Raw genomic sequence first — 27,484 nt, 5'->3', positions numbered from 1 at the left:
GAAGTGGGAAGAGCGCGGCGCTGATTGGTCTAGATACTTTGGGGGGTGTGCCCCGCCACCGGGCTAGCGGGGCGGAGCGAGGCGCTGATTGGTAGATGCGCGCAGGGGCGTGTCCCAGCCGCGTATGCTAGGCGCCGCAGAGCGGGACCGGGCTTCGGCGCGGCGCAGCGGGCGGGTAGGAAGCGTGCGGGGCGGGCAGGGACAGGGACAGGGACAGGGACAGGGACAGGGACAGGGACAGGGACAGGGACAGGAAGAGCCGGGCGGGCAGCGCGGTCTCCAACCAGCGCTGTCAGGACAGGGCGGTGCGGGAGGTGATGGAGCCGGGATCGGGGGGCACAGAGCCAGGCGGAGATGGAGTCTCAGGGCTGGGGTTCATCACTGCCAGGGTTAAACCGGTGTCCCACTGAGAGCGTGCGAATGGGGCTTTGTCCTGGCTGGGGAATGGGAGCTTTGTTTCCACTGGGCCTTCTGCAGGTTTGCCAAAGGCGCTGGGTGCAAACCCTGCACTGACCTGTGCCGGGGGGACGTGCTGGACCCAGCCGTGCTGCTCCCACCCAGAGCACTGTGCCCAGCCCAAGAGTTCCTGAATGTGGGAATGCCCACCCCGCCAGTGAGGCCCCAGACTCGGGTAGGAGCGCAGCCGAGCACCGCAGCCCCAGCGAGGCCAATGCACAGCAGGCCTGTGCTGAATAGACTTTAGCAGTTTGGCATGAGCAAACTAAGCGTGGTTGCTTAACAACCTGCTCACGGCCCTTTGCTGGCCTCCCGTGGTTAATGGGTAAAAGGAGGCATTGTTCTCAGCCAAGGCAGTAGGGGGGCTGTCGTGTCTGCCCAGGAGCAGTGGTCACACAGATGGGGCCAGAGGGCTGCTGCCAGGCCTGGGCATGACACACGCTATGAAGCCAGAGCTGCTGCCTCTCGGGGTGCAGCCCCAGCCATGCTCACTTCAGTTAGGGTTTAGGGCAGGACTCAGACCTGCTGGAGGTTTGCCCTCATGGCTGTGCACAAGGGAAAGCAGCAGAGAGGTTTAACCATGCAAGGGGGGATGCAACGTGCATTAAAACTGAGGTCTGTGGGGAGGAGCACCTCACTGCCTTTCAAATTACACAGCCTATGCCGTTTAATCAGGCACTGCAGAGCTGGGAGGGGGGGAGCCCAGTGATGGGAGAGAATCAGGTATTACCAAAGCACTGTGATTAATGGACTGGTCTTAGATTAGCAGGGAAGTCCCTTTTTCCGAGGAAGGTATGGGATGGGAGCAGGCAGCATGTAGGGATATGGTGTGGAAGCACCCACAAACTCCCCTCTCCATTGGCAGGTGACCTTGGACCCAGCAGGAGGATGGCAAACTCAACACAGGGCGACGGGGGCCTCCCCAGCGCGGCACTCTGGGCATCCCATAGGAACATGGTGATGGAGCCACTTGAAACCAATGACCCAGAGGTGAGAGCCCCTTCCTGGCCTCTGCCCACCAGCTGCTTTGTTCATACTGACCTCCTGGAGGCAGGGATGGGGCAGGGAGACAGCCCAAGGCTGAGCTAGGGGGAGCCATTCATCTTCCAAGCCCTCTTTGCATGGAGGCGAGAGGGAGGACATCCTCCAACCATCTGTATGGTCATAACTTCACATCTATGGCTCATGCCCCTCTGCTTGAAGCTCTGATGTCCGCACCAGAGTAGCCAGGCCATGTGGCTGTTGCCCATGGATCTCAAGCCCAAATGACAGCTGAATTATCTGGCAGGTAGAAACCCAAAACAGGATGAACTGTTTGGGATCAGCTCTATGAAGAAGGGATCTCATCTCCCTTCTGCAGCACCTTTCCAAGCCTTTCTCCATTCCCCGTGGCAGAGCCAGCATGGGTAAAGCTGTTCCTCTCCTCTCCCAAAGGTGCACAACATCATCAAGAAGGAGAAGCAGCGGCAGAGGCTTGGGCTGGAATTAATCGCATCGGAGAACTTTGCAAGCCGAGCGGTGCTGGAGGCCCTGGGATCCTGTCTGAACAACAAATACTCCGAGGGGTACCCAGGGCAGAGGTAACTGAGCCCAGCCCAACCCAACCCCTTGCAGGGAGGGAGAGGAACCACCAGACCTCACCTCTGGGATGCTCTGACCCTCTTGGCTTCTGTCCTTGGCCACATGTAGGACAGTGTCAGCAGGATCCCATCTGCTGCAGCTGCTCTCCCAGTGGCTGCCACGAGTGCAGCAACATCCCAGTTTCTTCCCAGCTTGATCGCTGGGATGGCTCTGAGTCAGGAGTTTGGTTTTAACCCCTGTTCGATGCTTCCCTGACAGGTACTATGGTGGGACAGAGTTCATAGACGAGCTGGAAAGGCTGTGCCAGAAGCGAGCCCTGCAGGCGTACCGGCTCGACCCCCAGAAGTGGGGGGTCAACGTCCAGCCCTACTCAGGTAATGGGGTGCTTAGAAGAGCCAGCCCAGTTGCACTGACCTCTGCATGCCCCAGCACTCATACCTACCTGTCCTGGTGTGCTCCTGCTGCAGGGACACCCGCAAACTTCGCTGTGTACACGGCCCTGGTGGAGCCCCACGGCAGGATCATGGGGCTGGACCTGCCCGATGGAGGCCACCTCACCCACGGGTTCATGACAGAAAAGAAGAAGATCTCTGCCACCTCGGTCTTCTTCGAGTCCATGCCCTATAAGGTACAGAGAGATGCTCCAGGGTGCTCCTGTCAGAAGTGTTGGTGGCTCTTAAAGTTGAAAGTGCCACGCTCCCAGCACCCCCTTCTGTATTATGGTGCTGGACTTCATCTTCACCTGTACCGAGGTGACTGAACCCTCCTCTTCCTCTCCCAGGTCAACCCCAAGACCGGTTACATCGACTATGACCAGCTGGAAGCAAACGCCCAGCTCTTCCACCCCAAGCTGATCATAGCAGGTAAGGATCAAACCCTGGTAGCACGCTGGCAGGAGCTTATGTGCATCCCCAGCTGGATTGTCCCCACTGTAGGGCTGGACCCATGGCTGTCTTCCCATCCACATCCCATCCCATCTCCCCGCAGGTGTGAGCTGCTACTCGCGCAACCTGGACTATGCCCGCATGCGGAAGATCGCCGACGTCAACGGTGCCTATCTCATGGCCGACATGGCCCACATCAGCGGGCTGGTGGCTGCTGATGTGGTGCCCTCTCCCTTCGACTACTGCGACATCGTCTCCACCACCACGCACAAGACCCTGCGGGGCTGCAGGTCCGGCATGATCTTCTACCGCAAAGGTACCCGACCTGGCTGAGGAGCAGGGAGAAATGCTCCCGCAGGCTGGGGGGGGCTGCCAGTTAAAGCTATTCCTGCTCTAGCTGGGAAGGAAGGGGAGCAGGGAGGTCTGGGAGCATCTGCGGAGCTTCTTGGGCCAAGAGTGGTCCGGATTTGAAGAGGAACCACCACCATTCCTGCCTCCTGAGCGACCTTGCCCTCCCCTCCTGCAGGCACCCGCAGTGTGGACCCCAAGACGGGCAAGGAGATACTCTACAACCTGGAGAGCCTCATCAACCAGGCAGTGTTCCCTGGGCTGCAGGGAGGCCCCCACAACCACGCCATTGCAGGTACGCATCCAGGCTGGCCACCAGCTCTTGGGTGGCAAAGGGAGTTGGCAAGGATGCCCTTGGCTGGGCTCTGACCCCTGGTGTGGTGCTCATGGCAATGACACCAGCCTGCCTAGGGAAAGGGACAGTCCCTGTTCGCTCAGCTTCCAGGATGGCTTCTGCTGGCAGTGCCACACATTCCTATCAGCTCTCCCAGTGGGATGAACCAAAACTCACCCTGCTCTGCCTTCCTCCAGGGGTGGCTGTGGCGCTGCAGCAGGCCATGACACCCGAGTTCAAAGCCTACCAGCAGCAAGTGGTGGTGAACTGCAAGGTGCTCTCCACAGCGCTGACAGAGCTGGGCTACGACATTGTCACTGGTGAGGATGGGTCTCCGTGGTGGGCCAGGGCTGAGCTTCCTTCTGCCCCCAGAACCAGGGGCCCGATGCAATTCCAAGCCTTCCCTTGCTGAAGTTTCCCATGGGAGCAGAGCCCACCTCGATCCCACGTCCCCACCATCCCCTCTCTTTGCAGGGGGCACCGACAACCACCTGATCCTTGTGGACCTGCGCAGCAAAGGCACAGATGGCAGCCGGGCTGAGAGGGTGCTGGAGCTCTGCTCCATCGCCTGCAACAAGAACACGTGCCCTGGTGAGGGATCCCACAAGCTCTGCCTTATCCTGCCTCACCTGCTGGGGACCTCCTGTGGGCTGTGCAGGGATCCCAGCTCCAGGTCCACCCTGGCTGCCGGGGAACCAGGCTGAACCCCCTACGTGTGATGGGTTTGGTACCGGGTTTGGTCACACGTGGCTTGTTCTGGCGCAGGTGATGTCAGTGCCCTGCGCCCCAGCGGCCTGAGGTTTGGGACACCAGCTCTCACCTCCCGTGGCTTCCAACAGGATGATTTCCGCATGGTGGCTCAGTACATCCACAAAGGTGAGGCTGGGGCAGGCTCGCAGCTCCAAGCAGCAGCGCGGGGCAGCTCCTCTGGGTGAGGAGGCACCACCTGAGCCAAGCTCGGGCTTCTCCAGCAAAAGAGCACACACAAAAGCGAACAGTAATTATCCCACTTGCACATCTGGATGTGGGAGGGCACATCTGGCCACAGCTGGGACCAGCCAAACCCTCCCTTACTGCACAGCAGTGGCCTGAAAGCCTGCACCTTTTGGTTCCATTTGTCCTCAGGGGTCCCATGCTGGTTTCCCAGGGCAGAGTCCCTCCCAGTCCTCCTCCTTCCCTCCCATCCCAACCCCTTCCCTCCCCTGTGGCCCAGGGAGCAGCCCCAGCCCTGCAGTGGGGTGCACAGCACTGAGCATCGCATCTTCCACCCCGGCAGGGATCGAGCTGACGCTGCGGGTGCAGAAGGACATGAGCCCCAAGGCCACGCTGAAGGAATTCAAGGAGAAACTGGAGGAGGAGAAATATCGGAAGGAGCTGAAGGCGCTGAAGGAGGAGGTGGAGGCCTTCGCAGGGACCTTCCCACTCCCGGGGCTGCCGGTCCTGTAAAGGGAATGCACCCTCCCCGCTCCTGGAGCTGCGGAAGTACCCGGGAATGCAGCGCAGAGACCCACACACCCCGGTGCCTCCTCCCAGCACCTACCTCCCCGCTGGCACCGGCTGTGGTGCAGCAGCAGCAGCTCCTCCTTGGGCTCCTTCTCACCTCCCGTTTGGGGCACAGGACCCCCGCGGGGGGCACCAGCCCCTTCACCACTCAGTGTTACAATAAGGACCAAGCACGTTCTGCCTCATGGCCAGGTCTGATCCAGCTCTCGTGGCCATGGAGCAGCAGATGAGGACACACAGGAGGGACATGGGGGCCACCTGTATGGAAGCCACCCTCCTGCAGCCACATGTGCCGTGCTCGGCTGCACAAAAGCCTTGACAGCGCTGCTAAAAGCCCCCCCTGCTTTCAGCCTCGAGGATTCCCTGCTCTCCATCTGCACCTTGCAGCCTGCACAGGCTTGGACAAGGCCAAGGTCTTGTCCCCAAGGAGCCTTCCCGGGATCACCATCCCATCCTATCCCGCGTCTCCGGGCTCTTCTGAGTTCTCTGAGCACAAAGTTGAGGTTAGAACCACTTTTTAATGAGCACGCTCAAATGAGGAATGGACCCACAACCTAGGACCAGGAGCAGAAGCTTTAAAAACCACAGGCGATTCCTTTGTTGCGTTTGGTTTTTTTTTCTTTTGTATTTCAAAAATATCTGAACCCAAATAAATAATTTTTCTTCTTTTTTTTTTTTTTTTTTGCTTTTTTTCTTAAAAGTACATTTCTCAGACGCCTTCATTTGGTGTCGACATCTTGTTAAACCCCGGGGTTTAACACCCTTACAGCCACGACACTGACACGTGCTGCTTGGATTCCTCGCACTCGCTCCAACTATGGCCACAAGCACTCAGCACGCACAGGCACACGCGCACACACTGAACTCCACATGCAGGAATAGGATACAGTGCTTTCAAATGAGATGAGAGGATTCAGCACAGCCTCCTCGCAAGCCCTCGGAGGCGGCTCGGAGCCCGGCCCCATCCCTGTGCTGGCACCGAGCTGCCGATGGGACCGGGTACCCTGTTTCTGCCTTCCAGTTAAAACACATCCCAGAGACCCCTCCGTTACGGGGGTACGTTGTGCTGCTCGGCCATTGTGCTCCTGGGGCACTCTCCCCCTCAGCAGCATTGAATATCCCATCACATCTTATTCCAGGAGCCTTTGGAATGCCAAGACACCAAATCCACCACGTGGGCTGTCACCCACCACCGGAATGGGGGGGCTCCGGGCACCCCGTGCTCAACAGAACCCAAACAAGTGGTCTGGGCGCATGGAACCACCAACTGCCACCCTCAAACACCTCTCCCACCCCGTTCAACGCGGTGAATATTGCTAGAGTATAGGCAGTACTTCCCCTAGTCAAGGCAAGGCAGCTTTTAGGAGCTGCTCGGAAGTGATTGCTACCGGATGGAAGTAAATCCGAGCACTGTTCTCTGAGGAGTGAGTGCTGTGTAGGGTTGAGATCGCCTACTCCTATGGCTGACCCTCCTCGGGGTGGGAGCTGCAGGCAGCTCCGGGCTAGAGCAGAGCAGGGGACGAACAGGAGCCTCCCAAGCAGAGGGGACAGAACAGGGGAGCTCCATCAGGCTCAAGGCCTCCCCTCCCTGACAGCCAGCAGCGAGAGGAGGGAGCCGGAGCTGCCATGCGGGAGATGGGAACATGCTGGCAGCACGCAGGGAAGCAGCGAGGGCCATGCAGAGCTGAGGGGAGGGCTGGGCAGGATTGCACCGGGACGAACCTGCACACACACGGGCCAAGATTCCCTGCGGGAGCTGTCAGGGCGAGGAGTGGGAGTCTGTTTCTATGGGAAACTGGTGAGGTACCACAGTGAAGATGAGGGAAATGTCTTAAAGTGCCAGTACAGGGATCTGCTCTGTACAGGAGCAAAGGTCCAACAGAGAAGTTACTGAGTGAAGAGGAACTGAGCTCCCAAACCACCCAAAGCAGTCGGGCTTCCCCCAGCTCCTGCTGCCCCTGAGGCACCACGAGCAGCAAGGCTCTGGCTGCACCAAGCTGCCACGGCCCCGTGTAATTCCCCCTTCCCCAGAGCTGCTGGAAGCCAGATCGAGGGGACCAAACACCCCAAGAGGTGTTTCCCCACAGCTCCTGCTTGAGAGCAGAGCTGCAGCCAGTGCAGAGCTCCTGTTCTGACACAGGTACCCAGGGCATCCTCCCCGACCAGAGATGTGGCATGGAGATGAAGCAGGTCAGGCAGGCGGTGGTGCAAGTATTGCTCAACAGGGCCTTGAACATCAGCTTTGATAGAGGGAGCAATGAGTTCTTTACCCATTATGAGTGCAGCTGAACACCAGAGGTCGAGAGCTCACCCATCAGCCTGGAGGGAGACAGCAGTGAGTCAGCAGGAGAGCAGCTCCCACACTGAGCCCTCCTCCAGAGCCACATTCCAGGAGGGATGCAGGAGCTTCTGACTCCCTCGTGTCACCTGCGTTACTCATCCACCAAGATGCCTCTTTCCCTGGGGAATCTCACCTCAGCTTTGGGGTGGAAGCCGTTTGGGTGCACACGAACGGAGCAGGGGACACCTCAAATCACCTTTTTGATGGACACGGAAGTCTTTCACAGCAGGCCCAGCTCACACACGACACGAGGGCACACTCCAGGAAGAGGCCTTTAAACGTGCTTTAAAGGCAGTCAGCCCTGCCACAAGCACCCTGCTCACCTTCAGCCACGCTGCTTCCCCTCTGTGACCTCAACCCGCTGTCACAAGCAATCCCTGACCTTGGAAATCCCTCTGGAGAGCACCACGACCTCGCTGTGCACCACCACAAACAACACTGACATTTAAAACAGCCTTGAATGTAAAGAAGAGAGAAGCAGCAGCGGTGCTGAGCTGCAGATGCTGGTGCCCAAAGAGCCTCCTTGCCTTTAGGACACTGGGTTTGGAGCGATGTGGTTCTCACAGCAGTATCAGTGGGTCTGAGACATGTCTGTACACAGAACCTTCCCTGGGCTCGGAAGCAACATCACCTTCACCTCCAGCACTGCCTCACAGCATCACCAGAAACAGAGGTCTAAAGCAAGAAATAAACCCAAAGCAAACAACATCGGCTCGTTTTGTACCATCGCAGCTCTTCTCCCCCCATAATCAGTGCTAAAACACAAATAAAACCAAGGCTACCTTCCCTAGCAAGGCTCTTCTTGCTTAGGAGTACCACAGGGGCTGCTACGGCCACATAGCACCGGGCAGAGCAGACCACAGCCTGGTACAAGTGGCCGAGGAGCAGCATCTCCTCTGACACTCCATATGGAAGCGCTGTGCCCCCGGCACTGACAGGAACAATGTGGGGCTGTCACCACACCGGTGGCACAACCTTAATGGCACAGGCAGCAGCACAGAAGCTTTGAGAGGAAAAGCCCTCAGCATCCAGGCTCACAGAGCAGTCCTGCCCCATCCAGAGCTACCCAGGAGCGCCCTAGGAGAGGCAGTGGAGACAGGACAAAGACCAGAAGCAGCATGCAGTGACACTGACCTTGCTGTGCCACACAGCACAGAAGTCAACTCCATGACAGAAATAAACCCAAGCAAAATAAGCTATTACAGATACCTGGTACATCCATCCCTGATCTCTCCTGAGCACTCGTATCTCACCAGCCAGGCAGCTGCTCTACCAACCTGCTGCCTCACAGCATCACTTCATTGCACTGTTCCATACCCTCATCACAGAAAGCACCTAAAAATGAGGCTCCCCCCACTCATTTCACCCCCTTTCTCTCTACTTAAAAGGCCTCCCTCAACCTCATGTGCTCTGAGGATTCCCAGCTCTTCCCCACCCTTCTCAGAGGTGCAAACGGGACATGACAAGTTACAAGGCGCAGTGCTCTACACTCATGGCAGCGGGTGAAGCCTTCCACATTCTGGATGTTAACAAAGCTGAGAGAAACTGGAAAACACTTTCTGGAGGGAAGCACATGTGCTTCCACTGTGCTCCCACCCACCCAGGGACAACCTGTCCCGGGAAGCACCAGGAAACTTGGATCAACACAGGAAGGATGGGTAACTGCAAGCTGCCACCTTGCCAGGGAGCTTCCGAGCTACACTCCCATCAGACCCTGGTGGATTAAAACCTTCACGTCTCCATCCTGGCTCCACGGAAGGGACCAAGAGCATTTAGGGATCTGGCAGAAGCATACAGAGCACTGCTGTTTTGAGGGCTGCGCACTAGTATTGATCCCCGACACAGCCCACCTCTCTCCATGCCCTATTCCCCCTGGGATGCTGCCACAAGAAGTTAACAGTGCCCCTTCTAACATTTACAAACAGAGTGCCCGGTGGTTTAGGTGATGGAACATCTACGTTCTTGGCTATAGGGAACAGAAATCCAGTCCCTGAGACACGGATTTCTGTGGAGCAGAGACGCTCACAAACACATCAGCTTCTTCACCCCTTCCTGATGGATGAGAGCTACTGCAGACAGCGATGTGAAGCAGGGATGAGCTCTGTCAGACCCCAGTGCAGACGGCCTCCAGGAGGCTAGATTTTGTACAAAAAGCTGGGCACGTAGTCAAAGCGGAGCAGAGGGCTCACCCCCTGCCCGGGCTCCTGAAGGTACTGCAGCTTCAGCAGCTCTGCCAGGTACTGCACAATCTTGATGTCTTCATTGACCAGGCCCAGTTGAAGCTTCAGAAAGTTCACCCTGCGACTCACGACGGATTCTTCGGGTTCCCTTTCGCTGATGGGAAGGTGCAAATGGTGGCAGAAGGTGAAGAGGAAGGCTTTTGAGCACAGCTGGGTGAGGATGCTTTGGACGTGCATATAGTAGGTGCTTCCTCGCTTGATCTGCGTGCGGTGATCCGCCAGCCGGGACACCACGGAGCCTTTGTACAGAGGGCAGCGCAGAGTCTTGCTGTCAGCGTCCAGGATGCTGATGTAGCGGCTGTAGCGGCTCAGGGCATGCAGCACATTCACCCCGGCAGGAGACACCGTCCTGGAACAGCAAAGAGAGAGGTCACGGCTGGAGGGGACCCCGCAGGTAAGCAGCAGGTTGTGTCCATGCTCCTCTATTGCATTGACTTTCCCTTAGCTCGTGAGATGGTGCATGAGCCTCTGTGAGGAAATAGAGGCTAGCAGGGAAAAGACCAGCCAAATCACCTCTCCAACCTGCCAGATCCCAAAGAAACCTCAATCCATAGATCCCCACGTGCCCTCATCCACATTGTCCATGTGCTTCTTCATAAACCACCACAACATGGGGCAGCTTCCTCGCTCAGTGACGGGAGTGGGAGCAATAGGACATCCCTGGTGAACAGAAGCAAATCTTCCTTCTGGATGTGACAAGCAGCACCCAAAACCCAAACCTGCCCCCCAGCCCTTGCCAGGAGCTTTACTTCCCCCCCCCATATCACTGCTCTGAGGTGGTCAAAGCCCTGAGTGCAGCAAAACCTAACTCCTTTCCACAGGGAATCATCCTTAAACCAGAACATTCCCTGGCTGAGCCTGGCCATTTCTCATTCAGGTGCCAACCCCCAGCACTGTTCACAACGTGCAATTGCCCAAGGAGCCCAAATGTATGTTATTTAAATGCAAATGACAAGCCTACGCCAGCTCTGCCTTCTGTTCCTCAGTTCTGCGTGGGTAAAGTCGCTCGCTTGAGAGACAGCTCCCAGCCTCCAAGCAGGAGCCCCAACTCGTGCTGTCAGGGCTGCTCCTGTGCCCAGGCACTGTCTGGCCTTCGAGACACAGTGTCCTGAACCAGAGGAATGAATCCAGCCTTCCCAAAGCCCCGGTCCAAATGGTTTGCTGAGAGCAAACATCATTAACCTCAACAGGCCATTAGCATTCCATGAGGAGCCTTGAAATGACTGACACACGTAACAAGCGCTGCTCCAAAATAAGAATGCCTTTAGTTTATAGAAATTGCAGCTAACCACAAACATTGAGCAAGGAGGGAACACTTGGGGCTTTAAAAACCCTCACCGACAGACAGGGAAGTTGGGGAGGGGATGTTCCGGAGCTGTCATCCTGCCTCCCCAGCACAGAAAGGAGGGGAAGCTTCCAGCTTGAGCTCGTTTCATCCCCCACAACCCCCACCAGCTCAATTCTCAGCAGCCCAGAGAGGAGCTTTCTCTATGGTTTGGTTTTCACGCTGCGCAGGAACAGGCTTTCAGGAGGCTCTGGGCAATGGGCTGCCACTTTGACTCACGCTGTGACAGCAGTGGCCTGTCATTCCCTGTCATGCACCCGCAGCACCAAACACATCCTGGTAACACACGCAAAGAAAACCCTTTTCCTAACGAAGGCAGGGATGAAACCTTGAGAGCTGAGCCATTGCTGTTTGTTGATATAAACCATGAAGCCACATTTGAGGTCTGGATGGTGGGGAAGGGGTGATGGTCTTCACCCCGAGCAGAGGTTCCCTTTGCATCTGACCTGCAATCCCAAGCCCACAGCTCCCTGGAGCTATTTTCCTGCACTAAAGCTTGTTATAAATAAGCCTTTGTCCATCTGCACTCCCCAAAGGGCTCCACACCTCCACCCCAACCCATGACACCCAGCTACACATCCTCACCAACACAGCCCAAGGTCCGATTTCTGACCTACTGCACCTCATCCCTTCATTAGGGTGCACAAGGAAAAACCCTCCTTGTACCAAAGCATCCATTTAAACCCCCAAATTCCAGCTAGAAATGTCAGAGGAGTTTCAGCAGGAGCACAGAGCACACAAGGAACTCCAGGAGCACTCTTAGATCCTCCTGGAAACCAGTTTGTGCTCTGCTTTGCCAGGCTAAGACCTAAACTAGAGGGAAACCTCCTAGCCAAGACACTAGTATGAGCCAAAAAGCACACAGATGTTCTAAATGTCAATGCTTAAGTGAGGCTGGATAGAAAGAGACAAATCCCCCTTCAAAATACATCCCACAAGCAGAAATTCATGGCAGTGGCAGCGACCTTTGGGGGCACATGGATTTCCCACCCTGAAATTCCCACTTAGGAGATGATGTTTCCATCAAACCCCCCAACACAACACAGCAACCAGATCCCGGATTTACCTCTGGAGCCCGATCAGCTTCCACTTCTGGAAATCCACGACGTGCAGAGGGGAGGTGACCCAGTGCTTCACAGGCTTGGCATAAAGGCCGCAGTTGGGCACGAAGATGGAGAGCGCCGTCACGAGCTTCTTGACTATGGCTTCCTCCTCCCCCAGCACGATGAGGGTCCTGCCGCTGAGCAGGGAGTAGATGGCAGGGTGGGCAAAGGGGTATTGCCTGATGAACCTCAGTGCATTCTGCCCAGCCTTCTTCTTGTGCCTGTCAGCCCCCTGGCAGGCAGGGTGAGCTGGAGAAGGGGTCCTGTCGGAGCACGTGGAGGCAGCACTGCTCATATAGCTCGTGGAGTCCGAGCACTCATCCAGGCTGCTCTTACTGACCTCCCTGCTGCCTGCCATATAGCGAGAGTCAAGCTCGTAGGGCAGGAGCCCCCCCGAGATGCCATCGTGGGAGGGGAAGCTCCCAAAGGTCCCATGCAGCCCCGGCTCGGATGCCCGGTACGGCTGCGGCGGGATCCTGACCACCCCGTCCTCATCGCAGGGCTTGTGGCCCAGGTCAGGCAGAGGCTCCAGGAAGTTGGGGCTCTCCTTCCCGATACAGCAAGCAGAATCCACCTGCACTAAGTTTTCCTGGTTTGAAACATCTTCCTGCTCGTCAGCGTCATCCAGGTTCAGTCTGGGGGTGAAGCGGAGGCCTCCCTCTTCATCACCCACGTAGGGCTCCTCGTTAATGGCACTTGGGTAACTCGCTTTGAAATCCTCCGGGATGAGCGACTCGGAAGGACACGTGCTGAGGACCTCGATGCTGTCCTCGCTGACGGTCCTCCTGCTGCCCACCTTGCTCCTGCCCACCTGAGGGCTGGGGCTGACGGGCAGGCTGGCCTGGCTCTCCGATTTGGGCAAGCCAGAGGCAGACTTCTCCGTTCCCAGAACCTCGATGCTCTCACCGCTGCTGATGCTGCCTTTTAGATCTGCATCCAGGTAATCCAGGTTCTCCTGGTGCTCAAACGTCACAGACTCGCTCATTTGGGGCTCTTGGGAGTCCTCAATTTCCTGCTCCATCTTGATGGGCACACACTCCACGCTGGACTTGTAGGATCCCAAGCTGATGACCACTGTAGGAGCAGGGAACTCTTCCGAACACTTTCCATCTCTAGCATCGTGACTGTGCCCCTGGCAGCCTCTGTATTGTTTTTCAGGTGGTTTTTCATCCAGACAAGACGCATCCTCAAAGAGGAAGTTAGTTATGGTCTGCTGCTTTAGCAGTGCCCTGCTGATCTGCTCTGTCAGGAGGTAGCACACGTCTCCTCTGAAAGTCCTCTCGATCTGGTGCAACTGGTCGAGGGTTTGGGTGAAAAAATACACATCACAGAGCTCCTCCAGCGTCTTCAGCTTCTTGTCAAAGCATTTGGCAGACTTGGCTTTGATAAGCTTGGGGGTATAGGATGGCACATGGGTGTAAAGGGGAGTTTCAGCAGGGTCGGAGGTAGTGGGGTCCCGATCGCAGCCCACGTTGGCCTGATCCAGCAGCGCACACTCCGGCTCGTAGGGGTGGAAGTCGGATTCCTTCAGCTTCCTGTAGGGATACGACCTGATTTGTTTCAGCAGGTCTTGGTGCTCGATGATGGACTTCTCCACACTGGCCAGCTCGTTGGCTTTCTCAATGGCTTGGGTGGTGTAATACCCTTTGTCATTGGCTTTCTTCTGCACCTCGGTTTCGTTGTGCAGGACAGTCCTGGTGTAGTCGAGATCTCTCAGCTTCTTTTCCAGTTCATCAGCGAAAGCTTTCCGGTTCCCCGTCTTTAAGCACTCGGAGGCCTTGGAAAACTCAGCAGAGAGTTCCTGGAACTGCTGCATGATTTTGTGCTCATCAGCAGAAATATACGCCATGCAGAAGGGCCTCACGAACCCCCTGGCTTCCAGGTCATAGAGAGTCAAGTGGTGCACGTAGGCAAAGGCTCCCTCCTTCGAGTCCCCAAGCACCACTTTGGAATCCTCCACGAAGTTCAGCTTCGGGTACGCAGAGCCGGGAGGATGCCCCACGAAGGAGGCCTGATAATCCACGGACATGATCCGCAGGGAGAAGTAATTGAGATCGAAAGTCCCCGACACTTTGGCATCATCGGGGATGGTCAGGAGGGGCTGAGGCCCCACTTGCTCCGAGAACTCGGAGATGAGGATGAAATCCCGGCTGAACTTGGAGTTGGCGACCTTGGCCCAGGGGTTGGCGCCGTGGCCGGCGAAGGGGAACAGCGGCACCGAGTACTCCTCGGGCAGCGGCGGCTCGCTGTACAGCTCATCCTCCAGCTCCTCCTCCCGGGTGAACGCTACCACATCGGGGGCGCTGATCATATTTCCCTTAGGACGGGACCGACATGGAGCAGCGAGGCCCCGTCCGGTCCCCCCCCCTCCGCCGCCGCCGCCGCCGCCACCACCGGGCCCTGCGGGAGGCCCCACCGCAGCCCGTGCCCCACCGCTGGGCCCCACCACTTGTCCCGCCGAGGCCCGCTGCTGCCCCGCCGCCTCCTCACGCCTCGGCCATGGCCGGGCCCCGCCGGCCCCGCTCCGCCGCCGGCCCTCACGGACACCGCAGCCCCGCAGCCATCTTGGGATCACATGACGCCGTCACCTCTCACCCCGACGGCAGGAAGCGAAGGAGGCACCGCCACCTTCCCCTTCCCTCTTTACGGTTGTTTTTAAGCCGCTGCCATCCTTTCGCGTTACTTCAACCGGGAGGGGACGGTAAACAGGGGCGGAACGGCGAGGGGAACGGCAAACCGGAGCGGGACGGCAAGCGGGAGCGGAGCGGCGAGAGGAGGCAGCTCTGAGGGAGCGCCGCGGAGCATCATGGGAGTTGTAGTCCTGTAGCGCTTTACGGCAGAGCGAGGAAAACCGCGCCGCGTCCCGCCACTCTTTGCGACAGAACGCTGAGGTGAGGGCGGTGGGTGAGGAACGGAGGGGGCTGCTCCGGTGCGGGGTCCCGGATGGGTTAGGGGTGTGATGGGGTGCGGGGTCCCGGAAGGGTTAGGGGTGAGATGGGGGTGTGCCAGCCCAGTTGCGGTGGGTATGGGGCAGCCGTGGCCTGAGGGAGGCCTGGCAGGCGGGTGCGGGGGGCCGGTAGTGGAAAGAAGCCGCCTCCGGCAATGAGGAGAGCCCGGACAGGGTGAGGGGTGTGCGAGGCTGCCCTGACCCGGATAGGCCGGGCAGGAGGCTGGGTCCGGCAGCGGGGAGAAGCCTCCCGCAGCAATGAGGGTGCCTTTCCCCGCTGCCGGCTGTCAAAGGCGGAGCAGGCCCGTGAATGGCCCCCCAGCGCTCGCCCTCCACCCCCGGCAGGGCCTGCAGGATGCCCGCGCCGCGGCGGAGCTGCCGCCGGCCCCGGTGATGAGCACCCGGGCGAGGCTGTTGGGCGGCTGCGGGCTCGGGATGCTGCCCCAGCCCTGGCGCCTCTTGTCCCGCCGTGTGGAGGACGCGGTGCCGCAGAGGATCCGGAAGGTGCTGTGCGTGGCCGAGAAGAACGATGCCGCCCGGGGGATCGCGGAGCTGCTCTCCAACAGCAGGATGCGGCGGGTAGGGACACGCCACGGCTCAGCCCTCACACCTGGGGCTGGCTTAGCTGGCTGCAGTGCACCAACCTCACAGCCCCTGTCTTGTGTGGTAGCCCCGCCGTGCTCAGCAGAGCTTGGCATGGGCCGTTCCCATCGGCACATGCAGCATGGCACACTGGCTGCTTCTGACCATACAAGAATAACTCTGCCCAAATGTATTTGGGAGCCTTGGATCCCTTTTCCTGTTGGGATTCGGCTCCCCAGCTGTGCTTCCTCTGTCTGGACAGCCTTCTCCAGGCTCTGAGCTCCACAGTGAGGGCTCCCTGTGCTCCTCCTCCATTTGTGGTGTATGTGAAGAGCTTCAGGAAGTGAAACCATCTGGCTTGTGTCTCCCAGTCAAAAAGCACCGCTTCTGCGGCATCAGCAAATGTCAGGGGTTCACTGGAGTGCACACAGTAAAGCAAAGATAGTCTGTGGGTTAGAGGAGTTCAGAGATCTCTCTGCTGCTTTGTTTTGCGAGTAGCAGTTTGCATACTCACTTGGTATGTCCAAGCTAAGAGCTAGAAGGTGCTTCTAGACTAGAATTAGTTTGAATCAAAGGTGTTGTTGAGAGCCTGAGTGCTGACACTCCAAATCAAGGAAGATGGCATTCTGCTTCTGTAGAAAAAGCAGCAATATGCAATCTAGAAACTTCCATGAGCCTCAGGTGGAACATAATCTTGGGGACCCAGAGCAAGACAGTTGTTTGTCAGGAATACAACTGACCAGCCCCATTAAATGCGTCTCTTCTTCACTGTTGACACTCTCCATGGGGAGCTAACCCTGGCACCCCCTCAGGCATGCTTTACTATACTCTTACATATGGTTTAAAATGCTCTTAATGTTTAAAAGCACCATTTATGTGTCTCTATAAATGGTATAGGCAATTTCTATTAGGCACGGTACCTGGTTTTCACTTGTCACACGCTTGTCTCTGCTCTGGCATGTATAAACACATGTATAAAGTGAAGCGGAATGAGTTTGGTTTCCTGCAGCAGCCAGAAACTCAGAACCTTTTCCTTTTCCTTTCAGCGAGAAGGGTTCTCCAAGTTCAACAAGATCTACGAATACGACTACCAGATATTTGGCCAGGTAAAGTTTCCCTTCCTTCTGCTCCTACAAGTGCAAAATACCAACTATTAGAAGCCATCTGTTAGAAGTTACAAAACCATATCCAGCGACGGGGACATTTTGTCTAAAGATGAGAAAAAGTCAGATGTTCTTTTCTTGGCTCAAGCACTGACCTGTTTCATCGCTTTACATCTTTCAGTTTGGTTTAATATCAGTCAGAAAGATGTTGCTGTTGAAAACTGGGAGCTTCCTAAAGGAATTGAGGAAAAGGCCACAGATTTGGCTGTCAGTAGAGAGAAGAGCTTTGTATTAGCAGGAGGGAGGTATCACTGACTGTGTAAATTGAGAACTGAGGGAAGATCGTGGGCCTGGGGGTAGCTTTTAGCAAAGGATAGGCACTGATTACCTTGCTCTGTCTCTTGCAGAATGTTACTATGGTGATGACATCTGTGTCAGGACATTTACTGGCTCATGACTTCAAGATGCCCTTTCGCAAATGGTGAGTACATGGTACCCCTCACAGGAGGGAGCTGTCATCTGCTCTCAACCCGAAGCTAAGCGGAGCAGGAGGGACTCTGACACAGCTGCAGAGCAGGGTGATGAGTACCAAATTGGACATAGAATATAACATTGCTTCAAATTACAGTCTTCAGAGTACTGAACCGCCCTGAAGTCTTCATACTGTTAAAATACATTAAGGCAGACCCGAGGAATTAAACTGATTCTGAAATCTGATCGATGCTTTTGTGTTCTTTGTTCAACCAGACGTTGTCCCCAGGATGTGAGGCACTTTCTCTGGTTTCCTCCCGCTTTGTTCTCTGCACTTGAAACAAGAGAAGCTGCTTATTTAGGGCAGCCTTCCAGATTGGCTGTTTTCCCTTGTTGCTTTTTGTTTCCATTGCTTTTTAAGTGTAACTCAGACAACATAGAGTTCACATGAAATGCTAAGACAAGGCCCGTAACAAAACGTATTAATTCCAGTACTTGAACAGCACTTCCTCACAAGACAGCAGCAGTTAAGTGTCTCACAACAGATGTTTTAGTTTTCGCTATGCACGCTCTTTATCCCCTCTCTCCCAGGCATAGCTGCAACCCTCTAGCTCTTTTTGATGCTGAAATTGAGAAGTATTGCCCTGAAAACTACATGGATATCAAGGTATGTTATTTTCCCCTGAAACTGTTTGAGGCCAGAGGTTCTGCAAACATTGCCTCAGACAAGAGGACAGTTGTACCTTTGTCCTTAACATCCAAGTTTCTGTAGTTTAACAAATTCCTCCTGTGTATCAAATCACTATATATATATATATATATATATATATGTGCTGTTTGCGACATCAAAAGCCTCCTGCTCATGTACATTATAGAATCATAGAATAGTTAAGGTTGGAAAGGACCTCAAGATCATCCAGTTCCAACCCCCTGCCATGGGCAGGGACACCTCACACTAAACCATCCCACACAAGGCTCTGTCCAACCTGGCCTTGAACACTGCCAGGGATGGAGCATTCCCAGCTTCCCTTGGGAACCCATTCCAGTGCCTCAGCAGTCTCACAGTAAAGAGCTTCCTCCTTATATCCAGTCTAAACTTCCCCTGTTTAAGTTTGAACCCGTTACCCCTCATCCTGTCACTACAGTCCCTGACGAACAGAGACATTAGAGCAGTAAAGGAACAGCTGCTTTTCTAAAAGTAGAAATACTTTTTCCAACAAGGTGGAATTGGCAACTGCATCTCAATTTGACCAAAACCATGCCATTTTCAGCACAATGGTGGCACAGTCCGAGCCAAGCCGTGCTTTATAACAGAGTCAGATGTAAATAAATGACTCAGCTCTTTTGAAAGCTGCCTGATCTCATGAGACACACAATTACAAAACCTTATTTCAGCAGTCTTTATGGATGCACGTTGTATTTCATGTGCAGTTCATTCTAAAGCTAAATGACAAAGCAAGTGGCCTGGTATAGCTCAGTGTGTGGTATTTCCCCATCTCAGAGAACCCTGGAACGAGAAATCCAGCAGTGCCAAGCTCTGGTGATCTGGACTGACTGTGACCGAGAAGGAGAGAACATTGGCTTTGAGATCATTCACGTCTGCAAAGCTGGTGCGTAGAGCAGCTTCCTTCATCCGAGTTCCGTTAAAGTGCTGATGTGACAGGTACTGCTGCTCAAAGAACTTGTAACAGAGGCACGTTCTCAATCTTCCTGTGTTCAGGTTAAATGTTTACTGTTAAATATGTGGCTCTGATAGTCCAGAAGCATATTCAGCTATTGGAACACTGTAGAACAGGTTGACAGAACACTCATTTGAAGGTGGCTGTTTATTAATTGCTCCTTTCCATTGGTGTTTGAGCCACTCTTTGGTTTCTTTGGTTTTTTTCTCTGTGTTCCTGTGACAGTGAAGCCAAACCTCTGTGTGTTCCGAGCCCGTTTCTCAGAGATCACACTCCACGCTGTCAGAACAGCCTGTGAGAACCTCACCCAACCTGATCAAAAAACAAGTGATGCTGTCGATGTCAGGCAGGAGCTGGACCTCAGGATAGGTACGTAAACGTGCCCTAGAGATGAGAGCAGGCTGCCAGGCCCTCCCATACACCTCTACTAACAGGAGGTGACCAACTGTGGTAGGTGGGCAGGGGACAGCTTTCTTAGCAGTGTGTAGTCTATAGATGAGCTCCCTTAGACTGCTTTACAAACTAGAGCCATCCGTCAGGCTCTTCCTCACTTCTCTTCTAACCACATTGAATGCACATTGTTAAAGCCTGGCAAGGGGTGTTTAGAAATCATCTGTTACTGTATCCTCAACACAGGACAAATGCCCTCTGCAGTGTTGTAAATCTGATTATTAGATCAGATACAACCGCACCACATCTCATGTTTTACTGGAACCGCGCTCTTTGAAGGATACGTTAGGTGTATAGCTCACGCTGGCTTCTGCAACTGAATATTGGAGTCAAATTAATACTCAGAGTATTAAAAAGAACCATCTCAAGTGTTGTGGCGATCGGTCAGTGTTGTTGTATTCACTTGCAGGGTCCGCTTTCTTTTCACAGGTGCTGCCTTCACCAGATTCCAGACCCTGAGGCTGCGGAAGATCTTCCCTGATATCTTAGCAGATCAGCTGATCAGCTATGGTAGCTGCCAGTTCCCAACGCTGGGCTTTGTAGTTGAACGCTTTAAAGCCATCCAGGCCTTTGTTCCTGAAGCCTTCTATAAAATAAAAGGTATGCTCGGAGGAAAGTTGGCCTGGGCTCTGTCTTAGAGGGTTTGATGGGTAGAGAGGGGAAGAACATCAGGGAAACAACCAAACAGTGATGCAGAGGTGGTTTCCTCTTCCTTTGCTATGCCCAGTAAGCAGAACTGAAAGGTTTCCCAGTAGTGCCTCTATTTCCCTTGCTGTATTTCCATTGTATTACTACTATAACATTCAGATCTGTTGTTCAACACAGTGACGCATGATCATGAAGATGGCGGCGTGGTCTTCAACTGGAAGAGGAACCGGCTCTTCAATCACACAGCATGCCTGGTCCTTTACCAGATGTGTATGGAGGTAGGAAAGCCTGTCAAGAGTTGTACAATCCAGTATCAGCCAAACACTTCCTGCATTGGTCTTGCTGAAGACATTGAAAGAACAGTTTGAGTAAACTCTTCAAGGAGATTTTGCGGTTTACTTTGTGTTTAGGATCCAGTAGCAACTGTTGTCGAGGTTGGGAGCAAGCCCAAGAGCAAATGGAGGCCCCTGCCCCTGGACACTGTGGTACGTTTGACCTGTGCTGAAAGGACTTAACCTGAAGGAAGCTCTGAACAGATATTGTACTCACCACTCTGAATTACACACCAATGCCTCTGTTTTGTTCTGGCTTCTCCCAATGCAGGAACTTGAGAAGCTGGCTTCCCGCAAACTAAAGATAAATGCAAAGGAAACCATGAGGATATCAGAAAAACTCTATACTCAAGGGTAAGGTAGCAGGATTTGGCTTGGTAAACTCAAGTCCCTCAAAAGTAAAAGGCCTTTAGGCCAAAACCATCTTGGAGCACCTCTGAAAGTGCTGCTTTTTTAATTCTTAAGGTTCATCAGCTACCCCCGAACCGAGACTAACATTTTCCCCAAGGAGCTGAACCTCTCTGCCTTAGTACAACAGCAAACACAGGACCCAAACTGGGGAGCGTTTGCACAGAGGATTTTGGATCAGGGTGGGCCAACCCCTCGGAGTGGAAACAAATCAGATCAGGCTCACCCTCCCATTCACCCCACCAAATACGCTGCTAACCTGCAGGTGAGTTTAACAAAGGCAGAGGTTGATAAATGAGGTCTTGATAAGATAGTTATTAGCACAGTAACCTCACCTGAGATCTCACTTGACACCTCATCCACACAGGAGGACACTGACCCTTTACTTACTGTTTGATATTAGGGCAACGAGCAGAGGCTGTATGAGTTCATTGTGCGCCATTTCTTGGCTTGCTGCTCTCAAGATGCCAAGGGCCAGGAAACCACCGTGGAGATTGACATTGCCCATGAACGATTCGTTGCTCAAGGACTGATGATCCTGGCCCGAAATTACCTGGAAGTCTATCCTTATGACAAGTGGAGTGATAAGGTAATGCCCTTGAATAACGTAGATGGGAGAAGCTATAAAGTATCTAGAGCTTAAAATAGCATTTCACTGCCAACTTCAGACCCCTCTACAGAACACCCTTTGACAATTACCTGGCCCACTGGCTGTTTCACTCTGAAACATCTCTGCTGCTGTGTTGTGCCAGCTTTGGATGGATTCTTTTCCTTCTGACACCACAGCAAAGACCATACAGGGCTGTGGGATTGACTTTACCCACCAAGAGGAGCTGCAACTGCTGTTCCATGATCTCTCTGGCAGTACATTACTGTCTGATCCTGAGGACCCCGACGGTGGATCTCCTCCAGACCAGGGTGCTGCTCTGTTACAGCACTGTTAGTGTGATGTTTTGTCTTCAGTGACTGGACCACAGGGCAGTTTCAAAGAGATTCTCCTTCCTTTCAGGTTATCCCACTGTATCAGAAAGGGTCTCGCTTTCAGCCCACTACAGTGGAGATGGTGGATGGGGAAACCAGCCCTCCATTGCTCCTCACAGAAGCGGATCTCATTGCTCTCATGGAGAAACATGGCATTGGTCAGTATTGGTGGCGTGGCCTCTCTTCCTCTTGGAAGCTTTATTCATAAGCTTCTTCTCAGCATCTCTTTAACAGCAGTTCTGTCCCACCCTCAGAGTAAGGGACTCTCTAGAAGTCCCTTCAGATAAGAAATCACTTAAATGTACAGAACAAAGGGATAGTTGAGACCTGTGGGCAAAGTCCAGAGATCCTAAGGAGGCTGCAGAGGGCCTCCAGTGCCTGGCGAGATGTGCGATTTAGGCTCCAGGCTGTGCCTGCCAGCTCCTGGTTGGCCTCAGTGCCAGTGGGACACAAGGGAAGTGCTGCTCCTGACTATAACTTGTCTCCTTGTCCCTTTAGCACCTTGCCCTCTGCACTAGGCACAGGGGAAACCACCCCTTGGCACCTGATTCGCCTGACAACTTGTTTGCTGCTTTCAGGGACTGACGCCACTCACGCCGAGCACATCGAGACGATAAAGACGCGGATGTACGTGGGCCTCACAGATGATCAGCGGTTCCTCCCAGGCCACCTGGGCATGGGGCTGGTGGAAGGTAAGGGCAGTCTCCATTAGGAACATGGCAGGTTCCTTACAGGCTCCTTCTTTTCGCTTACCATGCCGTTATGTTCCTCAGGCTACGATTCCATGGGCTACGAGATGTCCAAGCCTGACCTTCGAGCTGAGCTGGAGGCTGATCTGAAACTCATCTGTGAGGGGAAAAAAGACAAGTCTGTGGTGTTGCAGCAGCAGGTCCAAAAGTACAAGCAAGTCTTCATCGAAGCTGTGGCCAGAGCCAACAAGTGAGTCTTTGTCCTTTTCTGGTTGCTGTTTTGGGAGCTGCTGGCTTTTCATCCAGCGCTCAGCTTGGAGTAGGATCCTGTCACAGCTTCCCTGGAGCTCTGCCTCGTGTGTGTAGGCATTTGCATGCATGACTCACAGCCTGGCACACTGTCATGAGCTGGTGCCAACTGCGTGCTCACCTTGGTTTAAACCCTTAAGTTTAAATTCAGAGCTTGGGGAAGGAGATAGCAACGTGCAGTGACCTCTTTCACATTGTACCCACACCTAGTCTGTTCCAGAAGCGTGATGCTGAACCAACGTCCTGGTGGAGAAGCCTAGAGGGGCGGTGAAGAGGGCAGCAGGCACTAATTCACTTCAGTGCCTGATTGCTCTTTGCAGGGGAGACCCACAGGATGCTCTGCTGGTTTCTTTATAGGTTGGACCAGGCCCTGGCTCAGTACTTTGGAGAAGCCACAGGAAGTGCAGAGCAGGAGGAGGTCTATCCAGCAACGCCTCTTTCCGTTCGGAAGTGTCCACAGTGCAACAACGACATGGTGCTGAAGACCAAGAAGAACGGCGGGTTGGTGATCTTCCCTGTTGTAGGAAGTGGCTTTCTGGGTTGGTTTGTGGTGGTGTTCATGTGTTGGTTGGTGTTTTCTGGGTTGGTTCTAGGTGGTGTTCATTTGCCTACCCCTGTGCAGCAAGCATGAAAACTTGGGCTGCATCTAGTTTACTCCACCAGCTGCATAAGCTGTGTGGATTCAGCTGAACCTCTCAAATACCTGTTTTCCCTTAAGAATAGTTGGCTTGGCAGTTTCTGATGGTGAGAAGGCAGGAGAACAGATCTCTGTCCTCACATTGCCTCTTCCTCATGCACTGCTTTTGTCCCACGGCAGGTTCTATCTCAGCTGCATGGGCTATCCAGCTTGTAAAACTGCAGTCTGGTTTCCTGATTTTGTGCTGGACGTGGCCAGGGATGAGAGCATCTGTGCTGTGTGTAAACCACATCCAGTTCACAGGTAGGTCAGACCAGTTATCCCCTGGGGAAAATGCAGCCCCTTGGACACTCCTTGTTAGCCATCAGGATCAGAGGCTTCATGGGCTAAGCAGTCATCTTCCATTGGAGTCTTGGAAAGCTGGAGCAGCTTTGGCTTGGGGATAGAAAGAAGAGGGGTTGGGAATGCCCCTCTATAGTATATATTCTGTAAATATACATGTATGTAGATATACATATATATGTGTATAAATATACTATATATTCTGCTATATAATATAACAGATTTCAGAAGAAACCCCACAGTGTAAAAACTGAAGTCCACATTGAAGCCTGTTGATGACATGGTTTAGTGTGAGGTGGCCCTAGCCATGGCAGGGGGTTGGAACTTGATGATCTTAATGTCCTTACCAACCCTAACTATTCTATGATCCTGTGATGAGAAGCTGTGTGAACTGAGAGACTTCTGTTCTTCCTTTCCTTTTAGACTGAAGTTTAAATTCAAGAGAGGCAGCGTTCCACTCGTGATGCCCCTGGAGTTTGTTGGCTGCATTGGAGGCTGTGATGACATGCTCAAAGAGCTCTTGGACCTCAAGTACTTACACAGATCATCCCAACCTGCATCATCAGCCAGCCAGGAAACCAACCACTCACAGGTCAGCAACTCCTTTAACAGGGCTAGTGGTGAAAACAGGCACATGAGGGGGACCACAGACCTGGCTCCAAGACATCTGCTCTCTGGGAGCTCCACCAGAACACCCAGACCTGCTCCTTCAGCTCCTCCAGACGATGGGAACAACGCAGTGGTGTGCAACTGTGGGAACGAAGCCCTGCTGCTCACTGTGCGCAAAGAGGGGCCCAACCAAGGCAGGCAGTTCTACAAATGCAGCGCCAGCACCTGCAACTTCTTTCTGTGGGCTGATCAGCAGCCAGAGGACAGAAACAACGCGGTTCCACGGGGCTCTGCGTTGCACCAGCCCTCTGCAGGAAGGGGCCCAGCAGGATTTCAGCGCCCCGGAGGAGGAGGGAGAGGCCCAGAGCTCTTTGGAAGCAGCAGCTCTGATTCAGGAGGCGGCACAGTGTGCAACTGTGGCCAGCCGGCTGTCACACGCACTGTCCAAAAGGATGGGCCCAACAAAGGGAGGCAGTTCCACACGTGCTCGAAACCCCGGGAGCAGCAGTGTGGCTTCTTCCAGTGGGCAGACGAAAACACAGCTCCAGGTAAGGCCAGGCTCGAGGTGGAACACAAGGGGTGGAGGCTGTTCTTGATGCTAAACTGAACACACTTCTCATGCTGCCACAGCTCTTGTAGCAGCTCACACATTTAACAGACTTGAGGTTTGCCTTTAAACCATCTGGCAGCAGCATTCTAGCACCGCAGGTGTTGCTCATAACAACCAAGTCTGGCTTACCTTTTCCAGTTGTACATCTGCTGAGCTCCAAGCAGGATGCTTTTCTTCTACATGCAGTTATCTTCAGCATCTGTCTGTCCATGACCTGTTGGATAAAGCCCATCCCTCTTTCCAACACTGTTTGGGAATCTGTCCTCCCAAATTCTGGAGCTCGGCTTTGTGAGAGCTGGTACCAACTTGCTGCAGAGTTGGAGCAGCAGCACCACTTTCGGAGGTGGGAAACCCCATTCTGTCGTGGCAGGGAAACGGTGCTGCTCCCTCTGCCCTGCTTTAGGAATGCAGAGAAAGGCCAAGTCTTTCTGAGGCTTTGATCAGAGCTGACAAACTGAGTGTGCCTGCTGTGGAGAGATGCTGAAAGCAAATACGCATTAAAAATAATCACAAAATAAGGCTGCAGAAGAAAGAACACTCACACAAAGGGACAGCAAGCAGAGAGATGGGTGGAGATGTCTGAGAGAAGCCTTCCTTCTCCTTCTCAGACATTTGGGCCTAAAGGCATAGAATAAAGCTTTCGAAACTATTTAAACCCCAAGTTTTCCTCTGGGACGTTCTGTTGTTTCTGCTTTAGCTGTAGGCCAAAGCGTGTAACCAGGCAGATCAGTTTCCCTGCTTTGTTCCCACATTGCTCTAATGCTGCAAGACAAATGGGTAACATTTAACTGTTCAGAGCTTAAATAAGCGTAGTTTCAGGTATAATCCAAGTGGCTGAGATAGCGATATCCTTGATCTGATATTTTGAACTTAGCTCCTGTTTCTCACCTGCTTTCAAAGGTACTTACATGCACATTGTTTCTCTCTAGGGCCTTCTGGAGATGCCTCTGTGACCCATTTTGACAGCAGTGGGTTCTCAAGAGGGTTGGGAAGCAAAGCCAAGAGACCAGGCAGCTTCTTCTCAGGAGCCACTGCCAAGAAACCACGGACCTGCAGCATTTGCCACCAGCCTGGCCACACTAGGAAAACCTGCCCTCAAAACCACTGAGCCTGGGTGGACATCCCATGAGGGCCTGCAAGGTCCAAGGTTGTGAGGAGCTGCCACAGAAGCAGCTGCTGTGGAAGGAACTGGAGCCTGGAACCAAGCCTGTCAAGTGTCTTCTGGCTGCAGGCTGCTCCTGCCAAGGGGTTCCATGCTCACCCGTGCATTATGTGCCTGAGCTCAGAAAGGTGGCTCCACTACTAGAGTCAGCCTTTGTTTTGAGCTGCTCTTCTGCTGAGCAGCTTGGGAGAGCCTGAATGTTTCAAGGAGGCATTTGGAAACCGAATCTGCAGACAAACCAACACCGGATTGAGTCCACCCACAGCGCCTGCTACACTGGCGGCTGTACCCAGCCTCTCTATACAAGGAAAAGCTGGATTATCACTAGGAGAGGCACCAGGGCCACTTAGCTCCCAGTCCCTGGCTTTCCACAGTGTGGAAATCTATCTTAAGTCCCCTTCTAAGCTGATGTTCCCTGAAGAACATTCCCCCTTCTCTTTGTCACAGCACTGCAGCCCTTACCTTGGTTATCCCCCCAGGGAAGAAGGGCCAGGTTCAGAGGAGCTGGATCTGATGCTTGCCCTGGAAGGGAAGCTCAGCTGCAGTGCTCAGCAAGAGCCTTCAGCTCGTGAATATGAAACCAAGTTCTTCCCCAAGCCTCAGCCATGCCTCTGGGATGCTGCTAGCTAATGGGAGTTATTTTCGTCTAGCTAATAAGTTTCTTATTAAAATTTATTTAATTCTTCAATGGGATGCAGTGACACCTTAACTCTGCCTTATTATTCCTTCCTACTTAAAGCAGTTAAGCCATTACTGTGAAAGCACCCACCCAAACCTTGCTCTTTCCACTCATCAGAACAATACAGAAGCTTTCTTGGCAGAAGCTCCCTACCGTTATTCAGGAGTGAGCTGCAGAGGGGTAGGGAATGTGGGTTTAGCTCACCAGCTCTGCAGCATTTGCACAGGGAAGAACAGATAGAGCTGAAGGGAGGTCCTGCTTTCCATACTGAACTCCCTTGGCAAGCCAGGCCTCCTCCTTCCTCTCGGTGGGAGCTTCCTCTGTACATCAAAGAAAGCAGATCACAAGATTCCTGCATCCTGTTCTGGCACAGGATAGCACGGAGCGTAACCCCAGGGCCCCTGATGCTGCTCCTGGACACAGATGAGCTCCCTGGGGTCAGCACTGAGGTGACAGGCAGCACATGGAGGGCAGGAGGGTGAAGCACTTACAGAGGGTTGGCTCAAAGCAGACCACAGCAACACACGTTCACATTAAGGTCTGCATGAAAGAGAAGAGAGCCTTTTTCTCTGCAGCAGTCCATCACCATTGTGCTTAAAACCTATGGAGTACGAGGAGGAGAACCTGGGTTGCATTCCCCTGTCCCACTCACTCCCACAATTAACAGCTGCAGCCTAAAAATACCTTCCTGCCAGCTAAAATACCAGGATT

The 27,484-nt window shown here is 53.9% G+C and overlaps 3 protein-coding genes across 5 annotated transcripts; 2 read left to right on the top strand and 1 right to left on the bottom strand.

Annotated features, from left to right (window-relative positions):
• Positions 1–110: 110 nt before the first annotated feature.
• Positions 111–5,776, top strand: SHMT1 (serine hydroxymethyltransferase 1). 2 transcript variants are annotated; one of them, XM_065684696.1, is made up of 12 exons: positions 111–175; positions 1,322–1,446; positions 1,891–2,036; positions 2,296–2,411; positions 2,505–2,665; positions 2,819–2,900; positions 3,025–3,237; positions 3,448–3,564; positions 3,801–3,923; positions 4,078–4,194; positions 4,369–4,479; positions 4,880–5,776. In XM_065684696.1, the coding sequence occupies exons 2-12, from the start codon at positions 1,345–1,347 to the stop codon at positions 5,047–5,049; spliced, it is 1,458 nt and encodes a 485-aa protein (XP_065540768.1). In that variant the 5' UTR covers positions 111–175; positions 1,322–1,344; the 3' UTR covers positions 5,050–5,776. The 2 variants fall into 2 exon arrangements, with proteins under 2 accessions (XP_065540768.1, XP_065540769.1); XM_065684697.1 differs by lacking the exon at positions 111–175 and adding an exon at positions 372–631.
• Positions 5,605–14,953, bottom strand: SMCR8 (SMCR8-C9orf72 complex subunit). The gene is made up of 2 exons (XM_065684694.1): positions 12,099–14,953; positions 5,605–10,036 (listed from the first exon to the last, which is right to left on the bottom strand). Exons 1-2 carry the CDS (start codon positions 14,444–14,446, stop codon positions 9,583–9,585), a joined length of 2,802 nt encoding a protein of 933 aa, XP_065540766.1. The 5' UTR covers positions 14,447–14,953; the 3' UTR covers positions 5,605–9,582.
• Positions 14,767–26,782, top strand: TOP3A (DNA topoisomerase III alpha). Of its 2 annotated transcripts, XM_065684693.1 has the most exons (20): positions 14,767–15,026; positions 15,428–15,661; positions 16,711–16,770; positions 17,175–17,248; positions 17,830–17,905; positions 18,740–18,848; positions 19,143–19,286; positions 19,797–19,967; positions 20,193–20,293; positions 20,426–20,500; positions 20,619–20,701; positions 20,813–21,020; positions 21,159–21,344; positions 21,765–21,894; positions 22,315–22,428; positions 22,510–22,675; positions 23,092–23,235; positions 23,552–23,674; positions 24,137–24,870; positions 25,862–26,782. In XM_065684693.1, exons 2-20 carry the CDS (start codon positions 15,476–15,478, stop codon positions 26,038–26,040), a joined length of 3,063 nt encoding a protein of 1,020 aa, XP_065540765.1. In that variant the 5' UTR covers positions 14,767–15,026; positions 15,428–15,475; the 3' UTR covers positions 26,041–26,782. The 2 variants fall into 2 exon arrangements, with proteins under 2 accessions (XP_065540765.1, XP_065540764.1); XM_065684692.1 differs by lacking the exon at positions 14,767–15,026 and having other exon boundaries at positions 15,320–15,661.
• Positions 26,783–27,484: the final 702 nt, after the last annotated feature.

Source organism: Lathamus discolor, chromosome 6 (genome assembly GCF_037157495.1).
Source record: "Lathamus discolor isolate bLatDis1 chromosome 6, bLatDis1.hap1, whole genome shotgun sequence".
NCBI classification, from domain to species: Eukaryota; Metazoa; Chordata; class Aves; order Psittaciformes; family Psittacidae; genus Lathamus; species Lathamus discolor.
This window is presented reverse-complemented; position numbering and strand designations above follow the sequence as displayed.

Excerpts from the sequence above, each read along its gene's own strand:
- TOP3A (XM_065684692.1), top strand. The coding sequence starts at position 15,341 with ATGAGGGTGCCTTTCCCCGCTGCCGGCTGTCAAAGGCGGAGCAGGCCC. Across the intron at positions 20,702-20,812 it reads GAAAAACTCTATACTCAAGG|GTTCATCAGCTACCCCCGAA; the intron begins GTAAGGTAGCAG and ends TTAATTCTTAAG. Across the intron at positions 23,236-23,551 it reads AAGACCAAGAAGAACGGCGG|GTTCTATCTCAGCTGCATGG; the intron begins GTTGGTGATCTT and ends GTCCCACGGCAG.
- SMCR8 (XM_065684694.1), bottom strand. The coding sequence starts at position 14,446 with ATGATCAGCGCCCCCGATGTGGTAGCGTTCACCCGGGAGGAGGAGCTG. Across the intron at positions 10,037-12,098 it reads AAGCTGATCGGGCTCCAGAG|GACGGTGTCTCCTGCCGGGG; the intron begins GTAAATCCGGGA and ends TTGCTGTTCCAG.
- SHMT1 (XM_065684696.1), top strand. The coding sequence starts at position 1,345 with ATGGCAAACTCAACACAGGGCGACGGGGGCCTCCCCAGCGCGGCACTC. Across the intron at positions 3,565-3,800 it reads CCACAACCACGCCATTGCAG|GGGTGGCTGTGGCGCTGCAG; the intron begins GTACGCATCCAG and ends GCCTTCCTCCAG. Across the intron at positions 4,195-4,368 it reads CAACAAGAACACGTGCCCTG|GTGATGTCAGTGCCCTGCGC; the intron begins GTGAGGGATCCC and ends GTTCTGGCGCAG.